Source organism: Arachis ipaensis, chromosome B8 (assembly GCF_059453495.1).
Source record: "Arachis ipaensis isolate K30076 ecotype BB chromosome B8, ASM5945349v1, whole genome shotgun sequence".
Lineage (NCBI taxonomy): Eukaryota > Viridiplantae > Streptophyta > Magnoliopsida > Fabales > Fabaceae > Arachis > Arachis ipaensis.
The window spans coordinates 39,132,461-39,156,995 of record NC_142443.1 but is presented as its reverse complement, the minus strand read 5'-3'; the positions used below and the strand labels follow the sequence as shown (position 1 = coordinate 39,156,995).

The 24,535-nt window shown below is 33.3% G+C and overlaps 1 protein-coding gene across 1 annotated transcript; it reads left to right on the top strand.

Annotated features, from left to right (window-relative positions):
* Positions 1–13,131: 13,131 nt before the first annotated feature.
* LOC107613720 (1-aminocyclopropane-1-carboxylate oxidase homolog 1) lies at positions 13,132–16,673 on the top strand. The gene is made up of 3 exons (XM_016315842.3): positions 13,132–13,785; positions 14,852–15,179; positions 16,265–16,673. Exons 1-3 carry the CDS (start codon positions 13,247–13,249, stop codon positions 16,514–16,516), a joined length of 1,119 nt encoding a protein of 372 aa, XP_016171328.1. The 5' UTR covers positions 13,132–13,246; the 3' UTR covers positions 16,517–16,673.
* Positions 16,674–24,535: the final 7,862 nt, after the last annotated feature.

Here is a 24,535-nt window from a genome sequence, read left to right as displayed (position 1 = left end):
CAAATTCATCTTTCAAATCAATCATTTCCTATTACAATCTAAACCCAAAGTCATCGTGAGCAAATATCACAATCCTTATCTTTCAAACATGATAATTGTACTCACTTATCACCCAAATCTAATTTACTCATCTACACTCATCTCCACAACCATTTCGGAATCAATCTAATCTTACAGTCAAATTCAAACTTAGTTTCCTGAAAATCATTATTTTCATTAATTTGCTAACCTTTCAGGTATCCAAAACTTAAGATATTTCCGGTTACCATTCTACTACTCCTATTCACAACCATACCAATTCTAATCCTAAACAATTTTTCACAGTTCCAAGTACTCATCCATCAATTTCCAACCATCCAACACTTTCAAAGCCTAACAATTCAAATTCAATCCACTACAATAAATCACTCAAACCCAACAACAGTTCATATACTAACCACAATTTCAATACCATCCACACAATCACACTCATAACATACTCAATCATTTCAACACCTAAAATATTCTATTCTCCATTTTCTCCACTCATTCAACAAAATCCCAAGGTCCACAATACCACCATACTATTTATTCCGCATTTAATTATTCAATTCATTTACAATTTCACCAATGTATACAATTCAACCTCCCTTAAACATACTAAATAACTAATAAATTTCTACTTATCATAACTAAAATTAAATGTCAAATCCAGCGAAATTCAAGCCTAAAATCATGTTCACTTGTTTCTCTCCACTTCTAGCTACCTGCCTCTGCACTCAACAATTCACCCTATAATCCACATGTAAACCAACATCAAATTTGGTTACTCTCATTCTCTCTTCGTGTACGTAGTCGACCTTGCCTGCAAGGCACCATTTGGGTCACTTGTTCACACCAAATAATCAATATCAAGGTGATCAGTCTCAATATCTCAAGCCCAGCGCTTCAATTATCCAAAAAATATGCTCACAAACAAGCACGCTATGCATATTAAATAGATATCGTAAATAGCATGAAATGAAAACCAAAAAAATCAGAGTATGCAACAAAGCACAATCAGTTCATCCCTCAAGCTCATAAGGAAAAACTGCTCTGATACTACTAAATGTAACACCCTATTACCCTAAGCCTTACCTCATGCCATAAAGCGAAGGATAACAAAGTGCCACGATAGTTCTAAAGCTCTTATTATGAAATATATTTTCAAGAATTTATATAACTAGAAGCCCGATGAAAGAAATAAGCTCAAAATTACATAAAGCGGAATTACAAAACGCGAAGCATTCACACACGATAACTAAACACGTATGCAAGATAAGAACAGAAAATTTAGATATACAACCTTGCATTAAAGCCCCAAGATATAAGGTAGTAGTTAGTAGATAAACAAAGTAAATATATATGATATACAAAAGGAACTAGTCACCGCCTGCAGAGTTTAGGCCAACTAGTCAAGATATACAGCAGAATTTTACAAAAGGTTTTCTTCCTATCTCTCAAAGTTTAAAGCAAGGCCTCTAAGGCAATAAAGTTATAGATATACAAAAGATGAAAGAATAACGAGATCAAAATAAACAAAATATAAAAGATATCAAACGATCCTCCGCTCTGGCACCATCCCGCAAACTAACCAAGGTGGGTTGCAACCTGCAGCTGAAAAATAACAACAACATATGGTATGAGAATCGGAGGTTCTCAGTATGGTAACGGTGTTCAATATGTAAGATGTAAGGTTCTGGAACGCCAAAGGCAATCCTAGAACTTCACATCGATACAATTATTCAAGTTTAATAAAATATATGACTTAAACCATAACAAGGGTGATCTATCTTAGGGAATTTCTAACTAATACCAATCACATCGCTATATCCCACAGCCTTCACCAACCTACCTTCCACGCGATCCCATCGCCGCCGCCTACCTGACATCCTCAACACCATACAATCATAAGTATATGCAAACAAGTAATATATAGGTAATATTCATGTATAGCAAGTAATTTAAGAAGCAAGTAGGCATATTCTACATTTAGGAAAACTGCAAGTAATAAAAGAAAACAAGCCCATAAGAGATGCATATGATGAATGCCTATCTTATTAGCTGTGATATCACATTGTCAGTTCAACTGCCAACCCGACACATCTTTTCGGATGTAGCCCTTGCTGCCACGCCAGGGATATAGTGCCCTGCACACTATCATATCATGTGCATCCCAAGGATATAGTGCCCAACTCACTCTTATGGCAGAGAATCTGCCACGCCAGGGATATAGTGTCTTGCACACTCATGCAGCAGAAAAGATTATCAATCATAATTTCATCCAAGGGATATAATGCTATGCACACTCTTACGGCAGAGAATCTGCAACGCTATGGATATAGTGTCCTGCATACTATCATGAGAATCCTAGGGATATAGTGCCCTGCACACTCCTGCGGCAGAGAATTTGTCACGCCAGGGATATAGTTCCCTGCACACTATCATTCCACATCCAACAAGTTTACCATCTTTTCATCTCCATCCATTCTCAACCTTCAAGCCTCAGAATCCCAGGGATATAGTGCACTGCACACTCTTGCGACAGAGAATCTGCCATGCTAGGGATATAGTTCCCTGCACACTCTTTCAATAACCAACAAGTTCCTCATTCATCTCTGAGTTCCACACTCATCATAACCATCATCAGTTCTTAATTTCACAAGTTATTATCACTCTCAAGTTCTCAAAACTATCACCAATAAAGCACTTCGTCAGTCCATCTACAACATCAGAAACTTAAGTCTCCGACTTCTAACTCATACAGAAATCACCAATCTCAATCACTAACCCATCTTTACTAGTGTTAGGGTATAATTATTAGCTAAGAGTCTTAATTAAAAGTTAAGAAAGGTTAGAAAGCTAGAGGAACCTTTAAAAATGAAGAAAACAAGTTTTCAGCAAAACAGGGGTCTTGCGTACGTGAACCCTTATCCTGCGTACGCACGAGGTTGAAAAAGGCTGGTCGCGTACGCGACTCCTTGCTCGCGTACACGAGTATCCAAAATATAATGGAATGCTCGCATCGCGTGTTAAAAACTCGCGTACGCATGCCTCAAAACACATGATTGTGTACGCATGCTAGTGCCTGCGTACGCGAGATACCCCAGACTGAAAAGAATGCTCGCATCGCGTGTACTGGTCCGTGAACACATGATGTATTAGACTTAGAAAATTTTTAAAGCTGCAGAAATCAGATTTTTGGCCCTAACTTCCAACATTCATAACTTCAAAGTTCAAGGCTTAGGTTGTAATCCGCTGAAATTGGTCAAAAACAGGCTTACCAAATTTCACAAGGTTCTCTATTTTCCCAAAACTCAAAACCAAACCAACTTAAACATACATCAAAACAACCCAAAATCTATAATGTGAACTCTCCAACCTTTTTTTCAATCATTCAATCATTTACACCGTTTAATAAACACCTCAACCAACTCCAAATTTAACTTAAAACACATTAAAGCTCCTTAATATTACCATTCAATATCTCCGACAATCATCAATATTACATGTATCAAATCTTTCATCCAATTAATCCCATTATCAATCCATATCAATCCTAACATATCATGAATACTCATCATTAATCATTCATGACTACCATCAATTTTCTTCTACATAATTAATCATCAACATCAACAAATCATAATCAACACCATTTATCATCATAATTCATCAATCATCATCATATGACAATCATAATGCCACAATTATCATATCACAATTATCATCCTCACATCCAACCACATGCATCTCATACAAACTCATCACAATGTACATATCACATACTTAGTCCAATCAACCATTTATTTAATTCAATCCTATCCTAAGGTCAACTAGTCTATGTTTTACAAAACATTACATATTACATAAAGAAAATCAAAACCATACATTGGCCGATTCCCAATATGGTCAAACACCAAAACTTAATTCCAACAAGCTTTCACCAAGCTCCAATCCACCAAAGCCAAACCAAAATACCTGGGATCTATTAGATATAATCAGAAGCCCTTCTTGGGATGTCACATATCTTCTTAGATTGGTAAGAAAAAATGACTAGGACTCTATAACCTCAGACTCTACAATTATAAAAGCCACTGGGAGGATGTTACTGTTACCATCTTACGCCACTTCAATTAGCAACACACTACCATATTTTCCATACAGGTACGTGCCATCGACAGAGACAAAGGGCTTGCAATGCTTGAAATCCTCAACACACAAAGAAAAAGCACAGAATACCTTATTAAATTGGCTGTAGTCACTGACTAACAAGTGCCTATCATAGTATGGTACCGCTTTGAAATCATATATCGTTATGGAACATCAACTCTGCAGTGCTTGCAGCTTCGTGAACACCTTATTATATGACTCCTCTCAAACACTATCGATCTGCGCGATTGTTTTTTGCTTCACCTTCCAAACTTTTTCTATATGAGAGTTTGAAGTGATAGCTTTGCCTAAGTACACCTTGTAGAATAGGGATAGTAATTGATGGACTGGATTGTATAAGGGGCATAATGACACTATAAATGAGGTTGCTGTCCAACTATTAATAATGCTGAGACATGGTGGGGCTAAACAGGTATGTGATCTACCAAATTTATGCACCTCCCTAACAAATTAAAATAGAATCAGTAGACATTCTGATGCATCCGTATCTTTAGTAATTTTTTCTTCTTAATTTCAGTCCATAAGCTAATGATTCTCCTTATTTTAAATAATCAATTCATGGTTTAGTGCATATTACTTGGTGCATGAAATTTGAACTCGCACAACTTCACCGGCAAGTGCACAGAATCATCCAAGTAATATCTCAGGTTAGCGAGGGTCGATCTCACGAGGATTGTTGGATTGAGTAAACAATAGTTATCTTGCTGGACTTAGTCAGGCAAAAAGTAAAGAGAGTAGTTTTTGAAAGCGCATAAAACAAGATAGTAAATAAAAGCAATTAAAGGTTGATGTAAGATCAATATAATGAAAACAATTAAGATCTCGGAGATGTTTACCTTTCTGGATTAATATTTCTTACTAACTACTTTAACAATGAATGATTCATTCTATGACAAACTGTAAGTGATTAAACCATATTTTCCTAGAAATTTAATCTCCTCCAATCCTACTAAAATGCCACAGACAAGGTTAGTCCTTTCGGATTAGAGGGTGAAGTTAAGCAAACTAGTTTAGTGCCACAAAAACCTTAATTACCCAAAGCTAACCGGATTATATGTTACATATCTAATTAGCCAGATAAATTGTAGTTTAGGAGGTTGACGGATAGGCTTGGCTCCCTCCTCTAGAAAAATGCGATGCTCACGAACTTGAGGGCTTATACCAACTATGTCCGCCAAACTCTATCTAATAGTTTTCTTGTTCCTTCACAGTACATTAAGCAATCTTTCCTCTTGTTGGGAGGTAAGCTCCTTTGCAATGATCATCAGGAGTTTTGATTCTCTTCAAGATAAGCATACTTAAGATGGGGTGGAAGTGGCTTCAATTCCATATTTAGCGCATGGCTCGGCACTTGATTATCTGGTATCACCGGAGGTAGCAAGGTGTCTTCATCATATTCAGGAGGTTTTTTCACACTTGTACCTTGAACCATGTTCTTCTCATCAACTGTATCCTGGTGGACTTCGGCCACAATATCATCAATCATATTACACCGAAAGATAGAATAGCGCTTCGGTGGATGCCTCATAGTCTCATCAAGATTGAAACTTACTGCTCTTTCATGAATTTCAAAGGAATAGGTACCCGAAAAAGCATCCAATTTAAACTGGGAGGTTTTCAAGAACGGCCTTCCAAGCAAGATAGATGATGGTCTTCCGGAGTCATTAGGGGGCATCTCAAGAATGTAGAAATCAATTGGAAAAGTTAACCCCTTGATGCTCACTAAGACGTCTTCTACAATGCCAACACCGAGATTATACTTTCATCCGCCAAAACAAAATGGGCTACCGACCTTTTCAACGGTGGAAGCTTCAGTGCATCATAAACAGATAAAGGCATAATGCTAACACAAGCACCTAGGTCACACATGCAATCAACAAATTGTATACCACCTATAGTGCAAGTAACTAGACAAAGACCTGGATCACCACATTTCTCCGGTATAGCACCCATCAAAGCAGAAATTGAGCTACCCAAAGGAATAATTTCTAGATCATGAATCTTCTCCTTATTCATGCACAAATCCTTTAGAAACTTAGCATACTTAGGAACTTCATGAATAGCATAAAAAAGAAAAATAGTTACCTCAACCTTTTTGAAGATATCTACCATCTTGGGATCTAGCTCCACTTGCTTTTTAGTCCTCCTGACTAGGTGTGGAAAAAGAATTGGAATAGCCTCTTTTGAAACATTTTCTTTCTTAGAAACTCCATCCTTCAGTTGAGAAACTTCTTCTTCAACCGCCTCTTGTGCCTCATCCTCATCTTCGATATCTTCTACCTCAACAACATCTTTATCTTGAGTGGCTTCTCTTGAGCTTGGCTCCTTGGGACTCCTCTCTTATATTGTAGTGCCAGACCTCAAGGTGATGGCAATGATTCCACCCTTGGAGTTAGGTAAGGGTTGAGAGGAAAGTACACTAGAGCTTGAAGGTTAAGTATTGGAAGTAGAGAGTGGGTCTATACGGGATATAAGGGCTTGGACGGTAGAGGTGAGACTGGTGAGGGCATAGGCAACTATGGTTTAAAACTCTTTTTGCCCTTGAAGAATAGAGTGAAGGGTTTCATCTTGGTTGGCGGATGAAGAAGGGTAGGTAATTTGGGGGACTTGTGGTTGGATGAGTTGAGGTACTTGAGCTTGCCTTTGGTGAGGTAGTTGATACCTTTGACCTTGGTTTTGTTATTGGTAAGGAGGGTTTTGTTGATATCGGTTTTGTTGGTAATTATTGTTCCACCTTTGGTTTGAACCATTGTCTCTTCCTCCTTGGTTGTAGTTGTCTCTCCATCCTTGGTTGGGGTTATCTTGCCAACCTTGGTTGTAGTTACTCCATTGATTATAGTTACCGCCTTGTTGATAATACCCTTGATTTAGACGGTTATAATAAGCATTGGTAGCCGCCAAGCTATTGTCCTCTTGGAGTTGTGGACATTCATCGGAATAGTAAGAATAGCAAGAACAAATTCCACACACTCTTTGAGGGACTAGCTGTTGACATTGTTGTTGTGGAGGAGGTGGAGGTTTTTGTTGATTGAGTTGGAGTTGATTGAGGATATTGGTCATCTCTTCCAAAGTCTTGGTGAGGGCAGACTAAGTACTAGAAGAAACTTTCGCAATAGCCTTGGGATGATTATTCCTTAGCCTTACATGTTGGGTAGATTCGACTAAATCGGTGATAAGTTGTCACACTTCCGCTTCCGTTTTGTACTTTGTCATAGAGCCATTACTCAAAGCATCCAAAAGAACCTTATCTTGAGGCTTCATGCCTTGGAAAAAGTAATTAATTAACACCAACTCGTCAATCATATGGTGAGGACACGAATCAAGGAGCTTCCTAAAACATTCTCAATACTCATAGAGAGTTTCCGATTCACCTTGAATGACGCAAGGGATTTCCTTCCTCAATCTATCCGTGACCTCCGGTGAAAAGAACTTGTCCAAAAATTCTCTTCTAAGCAAATCCCAATTAGTGACAACATTCTCGGGTTGAGTGTAGAACCACTCATTTTCCCTTCCCTCAAGAGAAAATGGAAAGGCATATAACCAAATGGCAACCTCATCCGCACCATACCGCCTAGCAGTTGAACAAGCCGTTTGAAAGTCTCTAAGGTACTTGATGGGATCCTGAGTGGGTAGACCATTGAACTTAGGGAGTAGATTAATCAATGAGGTCTTTAGCTCAAAATCGGCATTCAAATTCGGATGACGCACTTGAAATGGTTGGAGAGTGAAATCCGGGGCTCATGCCTCCTTGAGAGTGATTCTTCTAGGAGCGGTCATAGTATCGGTACTTAAATCAATGGAAGAGACATCAATAGATTTAGTGGGAGAGGAGTTAGTTTCTTCCTCAAATGACGCCTTGGATTCAACCTTGGGTGAGTTTAGTGAATTGGGGGAAACTCCTTCACCACCCTCAGAGGCTAATCGACACTGAGCTCGCCTAATTTGTGACACGGTTCTTTCAATTTCGGGATCAAACGGGCTAAGCTCGGATCCGATAATGAACGCATCATTCAATAAAAGAAACATAGAGCTTATGGCGACAAAATATATTAAGTAAAATAACTAATAAATACTACTAATAACAAACTAGCACACAAATAGAAGATGCAATTATTCAAATATAAACATATTTACACCAACCAATAACATAGCACACATATGCAACTCACCGTCAATGGCACCAAAACTTGATGTGAAGATAAATGTCAGTATAGAATTGATTAAGAAAATTACGTTCTAAGCATAGTCTAAACCAACAATCTATCTTCAATCAAAGTTAAAATGTGTGTCACAAATAAAATCAATAACCGAGAGTAGAATCCCGGGTCATTTTTCCTAGGAGTTGACACAAGATGCAATTTATTGGTTAGGAGTTCTTAGAGATTTCTAAGTTGAGAACAGGAAAAATAAATAACTAGAAATTAGAGTAATAGATAACTAGCAAGAGTTGATAATTAATCAATATAAAAGGTCTTGGTTAGGGGTAAAAATCGAAATTTCTATCCTCATTGTCTTTCCCAAATGTGATGGTAAAGGCTCATTGCTCTCACTTAGTTATCCTCTAACGATTGAATGAAAGTCAAGTGAAACAATTAGCTTTAGCTCACAAGTGCTAGTCACTTCATAGTGAAGAACTAGAGTTGGTGAGTTTCAAGCTAATTAGCAATCTTCAATTACCGATTAACACTTAAATATAACCATTCAAGTGGCTCCAATTACTCAACCCCAAACCAAGCAAGGAAATCTACTCCATGATTATGGGTGATATTTTCTCAAACACTTGGTGAGCAAAGATAGAAGACATAATGAAAACTAGGAAAATTATTCAATTCAAATTACCACCAAGAATAATCAACAATAACAAAACAAGCAATAACAACAAATATGAAAATAACTCAATAACTCAATGCATTAACAAAATTCAAGAGTGACAAGATCCAAAAACGAATTCAAGTAACCAAATTGAAAAGAATGCTAAAGGGAATTAAAGAAGAAAACTATAAGAAAAATGACTAGAAAATGAATGTAACAGCAATTTCTCTCAAGATCCAATTGAAAATAAACTAAGAAAATCATAACCCTAGAGAGAAGTAGGAGTTTCTCTCACTAGAATTCAAAAACTAATTGAAAAACTAAAGCTAAAGTGAAGTGTGTCTGTCCCAGCTCCATTCCTAGCGTATTGTCTTCATCTTCGGGCTTGAAACTGGGCTAAAATTATCCCAGAAATCGCCCCTGGCGTATTCCCTTAATTGCAGCACGTGACACTCGACACGCGTATGCGTCAGCCACGCGTACGCGTCCGTGGGCTCTGAACTGGCCACGCATACGCATCAGTCACGCATATGCGTCACTTAGGAAAGAATCTTAAAAACATGCAATTTACATGAATAAGTATGAGGATAGTTAACAAAATCCACTCGATTCGATACAAATTAAGTCATAAAATAGTGGTTCATCAGCCAGGCATACCGATCCCCAACTAAATTTTATGATCCCAGCGAAGTCACAGAGCAAGGCAGAAACTTCCAGTGCACCGCTGCCTCAGACTTGTCTCCAAACAGAATGGTCCGAAATAATAACAATATATGGCACTTGACGTACCTCTAAATGTGAATATCATCAGTCAACACTAAACGATCTTTCAGTCCTCAAAACCACGTCAACTTTATGAAACTTCCTCTACAATCTGTCTTCCTAGGAGCAACACCAAACTGGTGCAACCATTCAGCCTCTAAGACCTCATAACTACTGAAGGTCGGTCCCGTAACTGGAAGATCATTTGTCGGAAGACCAAGAATTATCGCCTTGTTCTCTAATGTCACAGCACACTCAGCAACTGAAAAATAGAATGTGTGAGTCTCAGGGCGCCATCTCTCGATCTGAGCATTAACCAATGCTGATTGACATTAGATTACTCCAATCTAAAAAATGTGATAAAAATTAGTCTCCTGTAAATGCCCCTCTACACTTTGACTATACAGATCCGGCGGCATTAAGTGGTTACATGTCAACATCCGTGAACCCTACAAAATATAGCCATATATCACATTAAACAAAAATAACTATATTTAATTAATAAATTAAATTAACAATATCTCATTTTCATTATCACATAACCAATAAAACATAATCATATTAACAACTATATTATTAACTACTCGAAATATACTAAATCTATTTTACAAAATATCCATATTTATATTTATTAGCTTCTAATAAAAATTAATAAACCTTAAATGAATCTAAAATATAAATCTAATTATTATTAGATACATTAAAACTATATTTTTTAATGTCTAAAATCTATTTATTTTATAATAATAATAATAATAATAATAATAATAATAATAATAATAATAATAATAATAATAATTCTTATTCATTATTTTCTATTTATATAACTAGAATAATTTAAAAAAGTATTAAACACCTCAATATTATTATTATACATATATATTTTATATCACCAAATTTATCAATAATCATATATAATTTATTAAATTCATATTTAAAATTTAGTGTTGCTAACACAATTCATTACCTAAATTACACTAAATTTATTCGGTTTTCATTTTTTATGGTACTATAACAATAATAATAATATACCTTAATTAATTCACTAGCTAAGAATTAAAAATGATTAATTATTATATTTAAACAATTTTAAAATTCTCACTTCGAGTACAACATAATAAACAAATATATTAAGTAAATATTTAACAATAACACACAACCACAAGTCATTATATTAATCTTTAATTAAATATCTAAATAATATATTTATAATAATAATAATTAATTCAATAATTTTTTAAATATCTTTTAGTTTTATTTTATTTTACTGACTATTTCTAACAATTAATAATATTATATATATATATATAATCTTAATAATTATTACTACAATATTTTTACTAATCTCTAACTTTATCATAATTATTTTTCTTAAATTAAAATATTTGATAATAAAAACTTACATAATTAGAATGATGAAAATAATTAGCAATGTGAAGTTTTAATTTGAACAATTAACTTCTTTTATTTTTCATCTCTTTGGCATTGTTGAAATTTTGATTGTGACAATTTTTTTTTCAAATGCTGAATTTGTGCAGCAACAATGAAAGAAGAGAAGAGAAAGGTGGAGTTGGGGGTGGTATGAAGAGTCAGGCACGAGTGAGAGTGAGAGGGATGGTTAGAGGAGTATATTACGGAGGGTCAACAATTTAAGGTTGGAAAATGCTGCCGGGAGGCTGCGCGGCTTACCGTACGCAAATCGGACTTTATAATCATTAGATTTTATTAACTAAAAATAAAAAGATATTATCAAAAAAGAGTATTGATAGACTTTATAAATATAAAATATATTAGTGCATATATAAATAAATATATTTTAATACATAATATTTTAAAAAATAACAATTATATTTTATTTTTTTAAAATAAATAATATAAAATATATAAATACATACAAAAATATATTTTATTTATTAATATTAGTTATTAATTTATTATGTAGTATTATTTTTTATTATAAAATATAAAATAAGTAATTTAATTATTTTATATTACTTGAAAATATTTAGATTATTCTTTAAAACAAATTAAAAATATCGTAGTAGTTAATTTTGTAAAAAATATATTATTATATAAAAAATTATTTTATCCAGATATTTATAAACATATATTTTATTTCAAACATGATATATAATACATGAAAATGTTGATTTTTTTATTTTTTTATATTTTAAACAAATATTTTTGAATTTCTTTACTTAACTCTTAAAAAATAGAAATAGAAAATAAAGATTACTTTTACTATTTTAAATATAGATAAAAAATTATTTCTACAAAAAGCAAAATCTATGGAATATACAATATGTACTTTTGAGATATCCATTGTCACTTATTTTATTTATATAATATTAAAAAAATCAGTACAAAATTTAAAATAAACAATTGTAATAATATAAATTAAATGCACTGTTAAAAAAATAAGAAAAATGTATCTTTGAAAATTTTGAAAAATATACTCCATTACTCATTACTCTTTATTTGTTATTCTAGTTAAATGCAATTTTATTAAAAACCTTGAAATTCAGATAGTTATAAATTTATTTATTAATTAAAATTAAATTTTGATATTTTGACAATGTAAAATAATTTTATACGTTACATTTAATTATATAACGCTACATGATCAAAATAAGTATCTTTTATATTAATTACGTGAATGATCATCCAAAATAATAAATGTAATTAGACGATTATGTAAAATATTTTAAATTTTTAATATATTAAAATTAAATTCTATTAATTATTAAAAGTATAACAAATAATTCAATGATAAACAGTAGTATGTAGAATATGAGAGTTTAAAATTAAGTATCTAATATTATATATTATATATATTAAGTAAATTTAAAATTTAGTTTTATCTAATTAAAAGACTAATCAAAACTTATTTATATTGATAGTTTATAGTATCACTTTTGAGTTTTTTAATTATATTAATATTTGTAGTTTATCCTTATGATGCATCCATGATCCAACACAATAATTTAGTCGGTATAGTGATTTGACATTGGAGGTCTGCCAAAAAAAGCCACCAAAAAAGAAAAAGAAAAAAAAACGAGCCACCACCAATAATTGAAAACTTGTCAGCTATCTTAATGAGTTTATGCATTATACATGCACCACACAATAATTTAGTCGAACAGTTTTTAATTTCTCATAATTATTAAATTGATTTTATTTTTTAATTTTGTTTGGTAAATTAACTCTATTTTATATTTTTTTAAAAATTTAAATAAATTAATTTTAATTTTAATATTATTTAATAAAAACACCAATTATTAAAAAAATTAAAATTCTCATATCAATTTCTTTACATAAACTAAAAAATTGATATGAAATTAATATCTTAGTAAAATAACTATTTAAAAATTATTATTTCCATGATTATTTTTTATAACCTTATCTAGCAGGATCTATAACATGTTGAACATTATAGGCCACTAAGAAGACACCAAAAAAAAATTATAGGTCATTAAGGAAGATGGAAAGTGAAGAAGCAGAAGGCACAATAGTGAAGATGATCAATAATTGTGATGATAGGATGAGTGAACTGAAGGCATTTGATGACACAAAAGGCGGTGTTAAGGCTCTTGTTGATGGAGGTGTTACAAAGATTCCAACTATGTTTTATCATCCACTTGATAAATTCCCAGATTCCTCCAACACAGAGCACAGCCTGATTCCTGTCATAGATCTTGAAGGTGTTGCCAAAGATCCAATCACACGCCAACAAGTTATTTCAAGAATAAGGGAAGCATCTGAGACATGGGGTTTCTTCCAAGTGGTAAATCATGGCATCCCTGGGAGTGTTCTTGAGGAGATGAAAGAGGGGATTAAAAGGTTCTTTGAACAAGATGTTGAGGTTAAGAAAGAGGTATATAGCCGTGATAATACGAAGCCATTTTTTTATAATAGTAATTTTGATCTTTATACTTCATCAGCACTGAATTGGAGAGATACTTTTGGATGCCAATTAGTTCCTCTCATTGGCAAACCTCAAGACTTGCCAGAAGTATGCAGGTATATTTATGTTCATATTCTTTCATTTATATGCGTACTGTTTCAAATTTTTTACCCTTGAGATCTTGGTATGTTCAATTAGGATGTGTTTGGAACTAAAAATGAAGTTATACAAAAAGCAATAGAATCCAATACAAACATATATCAAAAATGCTATTCGTACACTAAAATTAGTCACTAAAATCAACCACCAATATATTTGTGTATAAATATATGTATGATTTAATTTATTTTTAACGTATATTTACATTCCAACATGTATTTTATACTGGTGACTGACTTTGGTAACTAATTTTGGTGTACACGTAGTGTAGTCCAACATATATATGTTTTGAGAGAATATACGGAGATGGAGACATATAAACATAGATATTTGTTTTTTTAATATTGAATTGATATATTTTGTATTTTTATATTACAACAAAAAATATTTTGTTTGACAAATTTTTAGTGGCAATAACATAATAACATAATGGCAATTGTATGTCTTATTTATCTTATGTTTTCGTGATAATTATATATTTGCAGTTATTATTATATGTTATAATGACAATTATATATTTTTTGCGGATATTAAAAAAGTTTATACCGACAATTATATAATTGTCGCTAAAATTTTTAGCGACAAAGTATAAGACGACTAATATCTAATCAACATTAAATATATTAGCAGTTACTTTTGTTGTCACTAAAAACAAAATAAATAGTCGCTAAAGTAATTTTTTGATAGTTTTATTGACAGAAAAAACACAGTGATATTAGTAAAGGACACAATTTTTTCATTTTTTCTTTCATTATTTATATCAATTTTTTATAATTATATTTTTATTATTATATTTTTTTTAAATATAATGAGAGTAAATTAAACTTTCATAATAATTTATATTTTTTATGTTTGTTTTATCACTAAAAAAATATTAAAATATTAATTTTTATGTCTTTATTATTTGTGTCTTATTTATAGTGTTCTATTTTATTCTCTTGCATAGTTACACAAAAAAATAAGGATACCAATTTGAATCCTATATCTATTTACTTGCTGATTGATCATGTCATTTCTTTATAGGGATATACTGCTAGAATATGGCAATAATGTTATGAAATTGGGGATCACACTCTTTGAATTACTCTCAGAATCTCTAAATCTGCATTCAAACTATTTAAGAGACATGGAATTGGGTTGTACTGATCAAATTATTTGTGCTGGCCATTACTATCCTCCTTGTCCTGAGCCAGAACTCACTATGGGAACCACCAAACATTCTGATGGCACTTTTATTACTGTGCTTCTCCAAGACCATATTGGTGGCCTCCAGATTCTTCATAATGACAAATGGATCGATATACGCCCTGTACCTGGAACTTTAGTGGTTAATATTGGTGATCTTCTACAGGCAAGTTTTTTATTATTCTTTTTGCATATGATAAATTATAGCGTAACATACATTATACCAACACAAATATTCGATATGATATTTAGTGTATCTTTGAGTCGTCTTTAAATTAATAAAATAAAAAATAGCTAAACATTATGTATAAAACAAGTATTTTTTTTGGGTCAGATATTATGATGTTTTTAAAAAAAGTACAAAGATCAATTTTTAAATAATCAATCTTAGTCCATTTTTTTTTGTAAAATTATTTCTTTTAATTTTTATTTTTGGAAATTTTAAAATTTTGGATTAGAATTTGAAATATAAAATTTAAGACTTAGAATTTAAAATTAAAAAATTTGACTAATGTTGATAAAAAAAAGTTAATTCTTAAAATGAACTCGTTTCAAAAACATGAATATCATACTCTATTTAGTGTGTTCATACTTTATCTTTGTGTAAAAGTTATTGTGGATGTTGTTTACATCTGTTGTCTCGTTACTTACATATGTATGGTAGAGAAAAGGCATTAACATTGTTATTAAGACATAGTACTAAATTAAGAATGTCTACCGTAGAAGGTATTTTAATGCACTTGTATATGTATGTTGTTTGTGCTTTATATTTATTATTAGGAATTAATTACTAAATTGATACTCAAAATTTCAGACGCTGACAAAATGAAATTTTAAAGAAGTTATTGATAAAAAGATCACTAAATTCTTATTTATAAAAATTCTGACAAAAATAACCAAATGGCATGTATTTTGTTAGCCACTTCAACATTTCTCATTAACAGAAACGATAGTAATTGACATTTGATCACTTTTTGTCTGATTTTAAAATTATCTAGAGTTTTTTTGTCAATAACGTCTTTTAAATATTATTTTATCATTGTCCGGATCTTTTAAATACCGATTTAGTAGTTAACTCTTAATGTTAGTCTTGCATTTATCAATAAACAAATTTTTTCCATGATTCCAGCTTTAAGTTCTAACATTAGTTATTACTTTATACCAATAAAAAGCTCAAAATGCATGAAAAGACTTGGACAATTTGCTAGTGCACAAGTACTTAAGCTAATTGGTATTTTTCTTCAACTGTAGCTACTAACGAATGACAGATTTAAAAGTGTTCAACATAGAGTGCTGGCAAGTAGAAGTGGTCCAAGAGTATCTATTGCGTGTTTTTTTGGCTACAACAATCTCAATGCATCAACAAAGCTTGTCAGCCCGATAAAAGAATTGTTATCTAAAAACAATCCTCCAAAATTTAAAAATACCACAATTGCAGAGTATGCAGCCTACTTTACTGCAAAAGGCCTTGGAAACAGTCCTCTTGAAGACTTTAGGATTTAAGTTGAGAATTTTTGAATAAAGGTGTCTTGGTTTGGTTAGCAATTAGCAGTTAGCAATGTAATTGAAATTGCATAAACTAGATATATATGTTGGAAGTATTCATTATATTTAAAAAACAAAAAAATTATATGAATACTAATCCTGTTCTTGGACTACAGATTTATGGTATCTAACAACTATATCTATTCTATTAGAGGTATATTTTTTAGTTGAAAATTTCCTTGGTTATTATATAATATAATAAGCACTATATATTTGTCTGATAAATTATTACATAAGCATAATAGAGTCTGATTTTATTGCTCATCATCCCAACAAGAAACATTTAGATATATTATAACTAGGGAAAGTATGAGGAGCTAATGGGATATTTATACAATGTGTACAATGGAGGTTTAGTGAGTATTAGATATATAATCATTAGTGTTACTTTTTTCCATCAGCTGAAGCTTTTGGGATGAGTGGTATTATGACATGGTATTAGAGCGCTAGATCCGAAAGGTCAAGAGTTCGATCCTTGGTGAATCCCAAAATCAATTTAAGCTTTTGGGAAGATGTTTATTATCGCTAGTACTCGGATGGTTATTCTAGATAGTATGGGAGATGTTCATTTTGTAATTCAATAGCCCATTGTACACATTGTACAAATAATTCATTATCTCCCTAGCGGGATCCTTATAACTATTCTTATATATACAAAAAATGGTAGGCGAATTAGTCATCAAAATAAGTTATTATATATTAGTGTATAAAATTATGTTATTTAACTTATTTTTAATATTTATTTTATATTTTAACATATATTTTATATTAATGATTGAATTAAATAACTTATATATATATATATATATATATATATATATATATATATATATATATATATCCACAATAAAAATAGTCAAAATAGTGGCTCTGTTTTTTCTTTTATATTTTATTTTTTTTATGTCTTTTTTATTTTATATTGTTTCACTTGATTTTTGGTAATTTTGACAGGGTGTTGAATCAAACTTGTATCAATATTTTAGTTCGGGGAGCAGATACGACTTTTTTGAAAAAAAGTAGACTCGACTAGCGATTTACTTAGTCTTTGTATCGAAAAAATGTATGAAATACTCAATGATATTAAACTGTGGCAAATAATATAAAGAATTAAAATAAAAGGAAATATAAAATAAATGAAAGCTTTAAATAGATAAGAAAATAAAATTGGAATTGAAAGAAAGCAATGTGCTTGAAGAAAAGAAGTAAAAATAAATTGAAAATAAAAGAAAAGCAAAGGAAATAAATGAAAAGTAGGCTCCAGACACTCACATGCACTTACACTCCATAGTTTTTCTTGGCGTCAATGTGACTTGGATTTTTTGCAGAGTTTTGTGTGATGATGACATGTTCAGATTGAAGTCCTAGATTTCTTCTGAACTTCTCTTATTTATAGACCACAAGGATAGACTTGTAGAATGTTTCTCTCTTCCCACGATCTATCTTCTCCCTTTTTCTCAGGACCTCACGACCCACGACATTGCCTTGACTGTGAAGGATCTTTTTCTCCAAGGTGACCACCCCACGTCCTTATGTTTATCTTGGTCTTCAAGCCCCATGTTCTATCGAATTGCACCTCGTGCAATTAACACATTTTAACCCTAGTGATTTCTCGACTCGACTTACATCATGTATGGTGCAGTTGACACCTAACTTTATCATAGTTGAATTTCACAACTAGTCGAACTTTTGTACTAACAAATTGCCTTTTAAAACTCATTTTTTAGAAAATTAAATGATAAGTTTTACTTGATCACGTGCTAGTCATGTTCCATATTTTAAATTAAGAATTTTGAAAAGACAGTTACACAGTTTCTAAAACAGTTTGCACATTTTCTTAGGAATATGGAATGTTTGCCCATGCTTTAATGGGCTTTTCGGTTCAAAACCTTTTTACCTCTCTTCAAGGGTACCTATTTTAACTTGATTCATTTCAATCATCTTCATCACTCCTCATTCTCTTCTAACAATAATTTCTTTCTGCATCGAAATTTCTTTCAATTATTTTCCATGGATTCTCAATCAGTTCTCCACTTTAGTACTACTCCAAGTATTCCTGCTGCGTCTTCATCTTTCACAACCATTGTGGCCACCACTTTTGTAATAACTATTGTGCCAACACTGCTGTTGCTTCATCTTCCTCTCTTCCAGCTTCTATTTCTGGTATTACTACTACCCAGAATGTGGTGATTCAGTCCCGTAAAAACCTTTGTGAAGATGAAAATGATGTTTAGATTATATTCCCTCCTCCTTTGAAAACTGATGTGGCTCAGTTTTATAATGAGGATGGAACTCTGTGGGCCCCTCATCCAAACATGGCAACTACTGAGCTTTGGAGAAGTCAGGTATTCTTGCCCTTCAAATTTGATGGAATATTATACTCATTTTTAGGGCCTCTGAGAACTCATGATCAAATTTCTTTAGTTTTGTCTTTCTTTTCATCACCTCCTGAGCATCTACCTTTAATTTTTTGTGCAAATATCAAAACCTCTTATTTTACTGGTTGTTTCTTTAGAACTGCTCCCTCTAGAGTGTCGAGTTTCCTTTTTTTGACCTGGATGTCTTGACTTGCTCAAACCTATAAATCAGGATGGAAGTCATTAGGTATTGCTTCTGCTTTAAAACTGGCTACCATAGACCTACCATACACGGCTCCCTTACTAGGGGCAAGCTTATATTTTAGTGCCCTGTCACCAACAATATCTATTTCTCTTATGGAATGATGGTTCCTACCTTAATGGAGGTATCTACCCTGACTGGTTTACGCACTGATGGGGAGTTTGTGTCATGGTCCACCGATTGTCTTGAAGATACTTTTGATGTTAATTTCGACTCAGCATCTATATCAAATTTTACATAGAACAACATGGGTTCTGACAGGGACCTTGTGACTTGATGCATTCGCATCTTTAGTAGTTTTTCTTGCTTTAATTTCTTGTTTTCTTAAGTTTAATCATAGTTTCTTCTTCTAATCTCAAAATTTTTAAGTAACATTTGCTACTAAGGTATTTTCTAAGTGTTTTTCAAAAAATACACATTAAGAGAGAAAAATCAAGTAGCAAAGAAAGCATAATCAAAGGGCAAGGCATAGGGAAAGGCATGCAACCAAAGCACGTAAAGATAAAAGCCATGCAAACCATGCAGCACAGGTGGTGTGTAATGCCCAATGGGAGGCATGCAATGCCCAAGCAAGCCTTGGAGCAAGAAGCAGGGACATGCAACGCTCGTGAGAGAAGCAAGGAGGGCATGCAATGCCATGCAGGCATGCCAGGCCCTTGAACATTTTGGAGTTGGCGTGCCATGGGAAGGAGGGCGTGCAACACCCTGGAGGATTCAAGGCATGGCCGTGCCACGCCATGAAGGGCGTGCCACGCCTTGGAGGACACCTAAATCCCTAGGAGTAGCCCAAGCCTGGCATGTAACGCCACTGATGGGTCATTGATAAACCCCTATTTTGTGGTTTATCTTGTGCTTATTTTGGGGGATTTTATCACCTTTTCTCACATTTATTCAATGAAATAGTATGGTTTTGTAATTCTCCCTTGATTTGTGCTTAAATGTGAAAACATGCTTTTTAGGCCTTAAAATAGCTAAGTTTAATCCACTTTAATTCCATTCGATGCCTTGATATGTTTGTTAAGTGATTTCAAGTTTAGAAGGCAAGTATTGGATGGAAGAAGTGAGGAGAAAAGCATGCAAAGTGGGAGAACTCATGAAGAAATGAAGGAACCGTAAAGCTGTCAAGCCTGACCTCTTCGCACTCAATCGACCATAACTTGAGCTACAAAGGTCCAAATGAGGCGGTTCTAATTGCGTTGGAAAGCTAACATCCGGGGCTTTGAAATGATATAAACTTTGCCATATTTTTTTTCGCGTTCAGGGGTGCGCACGCGCCATGTACGCGTGCGCGCCGATGCTGTCCGTGGCCCACTAAAGTGAAATCGCCCCCAGTGATTTCTGAAGCACTTTGGGCCCAACTCAACTCATTTCTGATGCTATTGAACCCAAGGATTGAAGGGAGAATGAACCAAGTAGTCATAGTTTAGTTTTCATCATATTTTAAGATAGAATTCTAGAGAGAGAGGCTCTCTCCTCTCTCTAGATTTTAGGGTAGTTTTAGTTAATTCTTCTTGGATCTAAGTTATAATTCTTGTTTTGATTTAGTTCTTCCTTTTAATTTCTTGTTATTAGATCTCTATTCTTCTAGTTTTACTTGTCATTTCCTTTATTTTGCCATTTTTATGTTTATGAACAATTGTTGGATCTTGATTTCTCTTAATGCAATTTTATATTTCCATGTCTCCTTTATGTTGATATTGATTGTTATTATTGATTTCTTGCTTATGTTAGTTATGGGTTTCCTTAATTCTTGCATTTTATGATGCTTACTTTCCTTGCACACTAGGTATTTGTTAAAATATTTTCTTTAGTTTTTGAGTAGTTTTCTTTGCTCTTGGCCTAGGCTAAGGGAATTGAGTGACCTTGAGTCATTGGGTCTCAATGATTTGGTGATTTGAGAACCCTTGGTGATCAATTTGATACTCATTGACGCCAACCCACTACTAATCTAATTAGTAGGTAGGTTGGGACTTATGGGTTGATGTGATCAAGCCTATTTGACGTACTTCAAGCCTAGGAGTAGATATTACGTACTTAAGGCTTTGGAAGTAGACTTAATAGGTCGCCCTCTCATAATTATCAATGTTATGGTTTGTTGGCAAGGATGGTGATCTCAATTACCTATGTCTAGCCAAGAGTTCTTTCCATTTATTTTATTAGTTCTTGTCATTTTACCTTCTTGTCATTTAATTTTTCTTGCCATTTACTTTCTTGCAAAAATATAAAACCAACCCCCTTGCATCTTCATAGCCAATAATTAAACACTTCATTGCAATTCTTTGTGAGACGACCCGGAGTTTAAATACTTTGGTTAATTTTCATTTGGGGTTTGTTACATGTGACAACTAAATTTAATTTGATGTGAGAGTTGTTTGTTGGTTTGGAGCTATGCTTACAACGAAGTAATTCTTTTCTATAAGAAGAAAATCTAGATCGACAACAATTTTTGTATCAAATTAATGGTGCCGTTGCCGGGGAGTTGCAATAGTGTTATGTTATTGGCTATTGTATATATGTTAATATGCTTCTTTGCTAGTTTTTGCTTGTTTTAGGAGTTAGTTTTTATTAGTTCTTACTAGTTTTGTTTTTATTTTCTCTTGCTATTATGAATTCTCACCCTCACTTTGGCTATGAGTTGGGCTCAAATTATGTTGTAGGAAATGGGAGCTACAATGAAGATGTGCATCAAGGATGGAACAATCAAAGATGGAGGGAGTCTCAAAGGATTGATCAACCTTATTGGCAACAACAACCTCCGATTTCTTATGGGTATAATTCTAATCCTAATGCATATCAATTTAATAGATGTGGTGACCCTTATTGTAATTGTCAACAACCACCACCACATGCCTATGAACCACCCCCTCAACATAACTTTGAACCACCTTACTCACAAGCCCCCTACCACCAAACATCTCATTATGATCCTAATCCTTATCCACCATACCAACCACCTTATGAGACATATGAACCATACATAGAACCACCACCATTCCAACACAATTACTCTCAAGAACCACCTCAATATACACCAACCTCCATACCCTTACCAAGATGAACCAACTTCCAATTATGAGACTTTCCTCCCAAACAATGAACCTTCTTTTTCCACACCACCTCCAGTGGATGATTCTCTCCAAGAATGTGTTAGTTCTTACATTCAAAGGCAAGAAGAGAACCAAAAGGAGTTTAAAGAGCTAGAAGCCAAGATGGCTATCCTAGCAGAAGCCGTTAGCAATATGGTCTCCTCCCGCCTAAGCCTATGTGATCAAGAAACTCCCATTGTTGAATGTGGAGAAGCAATTAAGGAGCATAGTGAGGGAGTGAGTTTAGATCTTCAAGATGAAGAAGAGGAGTTGAAGCAAGAATTGTCACAAGGGGAGGAAGTTGAGACAATTGAAAAGGAATAAGTGGTTGAAGACCTAGGAGATGTTGGAAGTCCATGGGAATGTAGAGTTAAAGAGCCCTCTTCCAAGATACTTGATGTTTATGTTGAGGAGGGTGTACAACCTCCAAAGCATATTATGATTGAAAACTTTGAAGAGGTTGACCAAGAGATGGATTCAATCATTGAGGAGTTCCTATCTACAATTGAATCCTCTCCCATTGGGCTTGAAATTGAGATCAAAGAGATGGATTGCTTATTAAATTCATGCATTGATTAGAATAGTTATTTTTGAATTGCATTTTTCTTGTAATATAAGTTTTGTTTTTAGTATGTTTGAAAATTTTTTCAAAACTAAAAAGATTTGTTGTTAAATTTGATTTTTGATTGTTTTAGAATGCTTGTAGATTAGGAAAGTGCCCTGTTTAAAAAAAAAAAAGCGGGCATCGGCGCCTAAGAGCGCAGTGCGCGTGCGTGCCGCTGTGGTTTCACAACCCCTAGTACTAAAACCCGAGAGTTGTGCCCACTTTATGCCTACTTTGTGCCTTTCGCATCCGCACGTAAGCACGCATGGCGCGTGCGCGCGGATTATTTTTACTGCATCCGCGCCCAAGCACGCATGGCACGCGTGCGCGGATTGTTTTTACTGCATTCGTGCCTAAGCACGCATGGCGCGCACGCGCGGATTTGCACCCTGTTTTTCTCCTTTCTCCTTTCTCCTTCTTTCTTCTTTTCTTCTTATTTCTTTCTATTTTTTCCTTTTTCTTCTTCTTCCTCTCTTGAAAAATTCTTTTTTTCTTTATAAATAAAAAAATAAAAAAAATAAAAAAAATAAAAATTTTTTTTCTTCCATCCTCTTTTATTGCATTTGCTTATTTGCATTCATTGCATTTTAATTTTATTTTTGTAACTTGTTTTCCCTTCTATTTTCTAAGTTTCTTATTTTAATAATGGTGTTGGATTCTTATTTTCAATTGTTGAGAATTTCTTGGTTAATCTTGGTGCTCTGTGACTTGTTTGGCATTAATTGTAATATTTTCTCTACACACAAGATTAGTGCTTTAGTCCTTCCTGACTCATGATCCCTTGTTTTTATACCTCATTATCATTGAGTTAGGATGGGAACAAATGCTCTCATACTTATTACTAATCTTGTTTGTGTCAATTGTTGATTAAGCTTGATGCAACATGCTCTTCATGTTATTCACCTATGCTTTGGCTTTCCTCTTGCATCAAGTATTAGTTAATATGCCTTTGCTTGAATTGATTTCTCACTCACATGTTGTAGCTACCATGTAGTGAGAACCTTACTTTTATTTGGCATTAGCCCCGCCTATGTTCTATTTGTTTCAATATCTTTGTTATAGGCTTACTTGTCTTTCTTTTTCTCTCCTTTTAGGTTGGCCACCAAGAAGGAAAGGATTGGAAAGGCTTCTAAATGGGGCAACAAACAAGTTCACCCGCACAACCTTTTGAAATAGCTCATCAATTGTAGCAACCCATCCACTTTACTCTTCTTTGCATGCACCGAGGACGGTACAAATTTCTAAGTGTGGGGAGGTCGTCCGACCGATCTCCATGGGTAACGATTTTCTTTTTCAACACCAATTTTTAATTTTTATCTTTATTAGAATAGATGTTGCATTGCATGATAGATTGCATGTTAGTTAGAATTTGTACATATTTTTACCACTTCATTTTTAGGTTAGGACTACTTGGTTAGGGTGATGATTTCTTTTCCAAGAAACTGTTTTGAGGGCACCCTACCAATTTGAAAAAAAAAATTTTGTTGAACTTGCTTGAAGAATTTATTTTGGAACATGGTTTTTGAGCTAAGAACACAAGCATGTGAGTTTTGAGCCTAATTGTGTGGTTACATCATATAACCACTTATTTTCCATTCTTGTGTGCATTGTTCTCTTTATATGATTATAATCTTTGATTTGTTTGATTCTTTATGTCCATTGTTCCATGTA

Excerpts from the sequence above, each read along its gene's own strand:
- LOC107613720 (XM_016315842.3), top strand. The coding sequence starts at position 13,247 with ATGGAAAGTGAAGAAGCAGAAGGCACAATAGTGAAGATGATCAATAAT. Across the intron at positions 13,786-14,851 it reads GACTTGCCAGAAGTATGCAG|GGATATACTGCTAGAATATG; the intron begins GTATATTTATGT and ends ATTTCTTTATAG. Across the intron at positions 15,180-16,264 it reads ATATTGGTGATCTTCTACAG|CTACTAACGAATGACAGATT; the intron begins GCAAGTTTTTTA and ends CTTCAACTGTAG.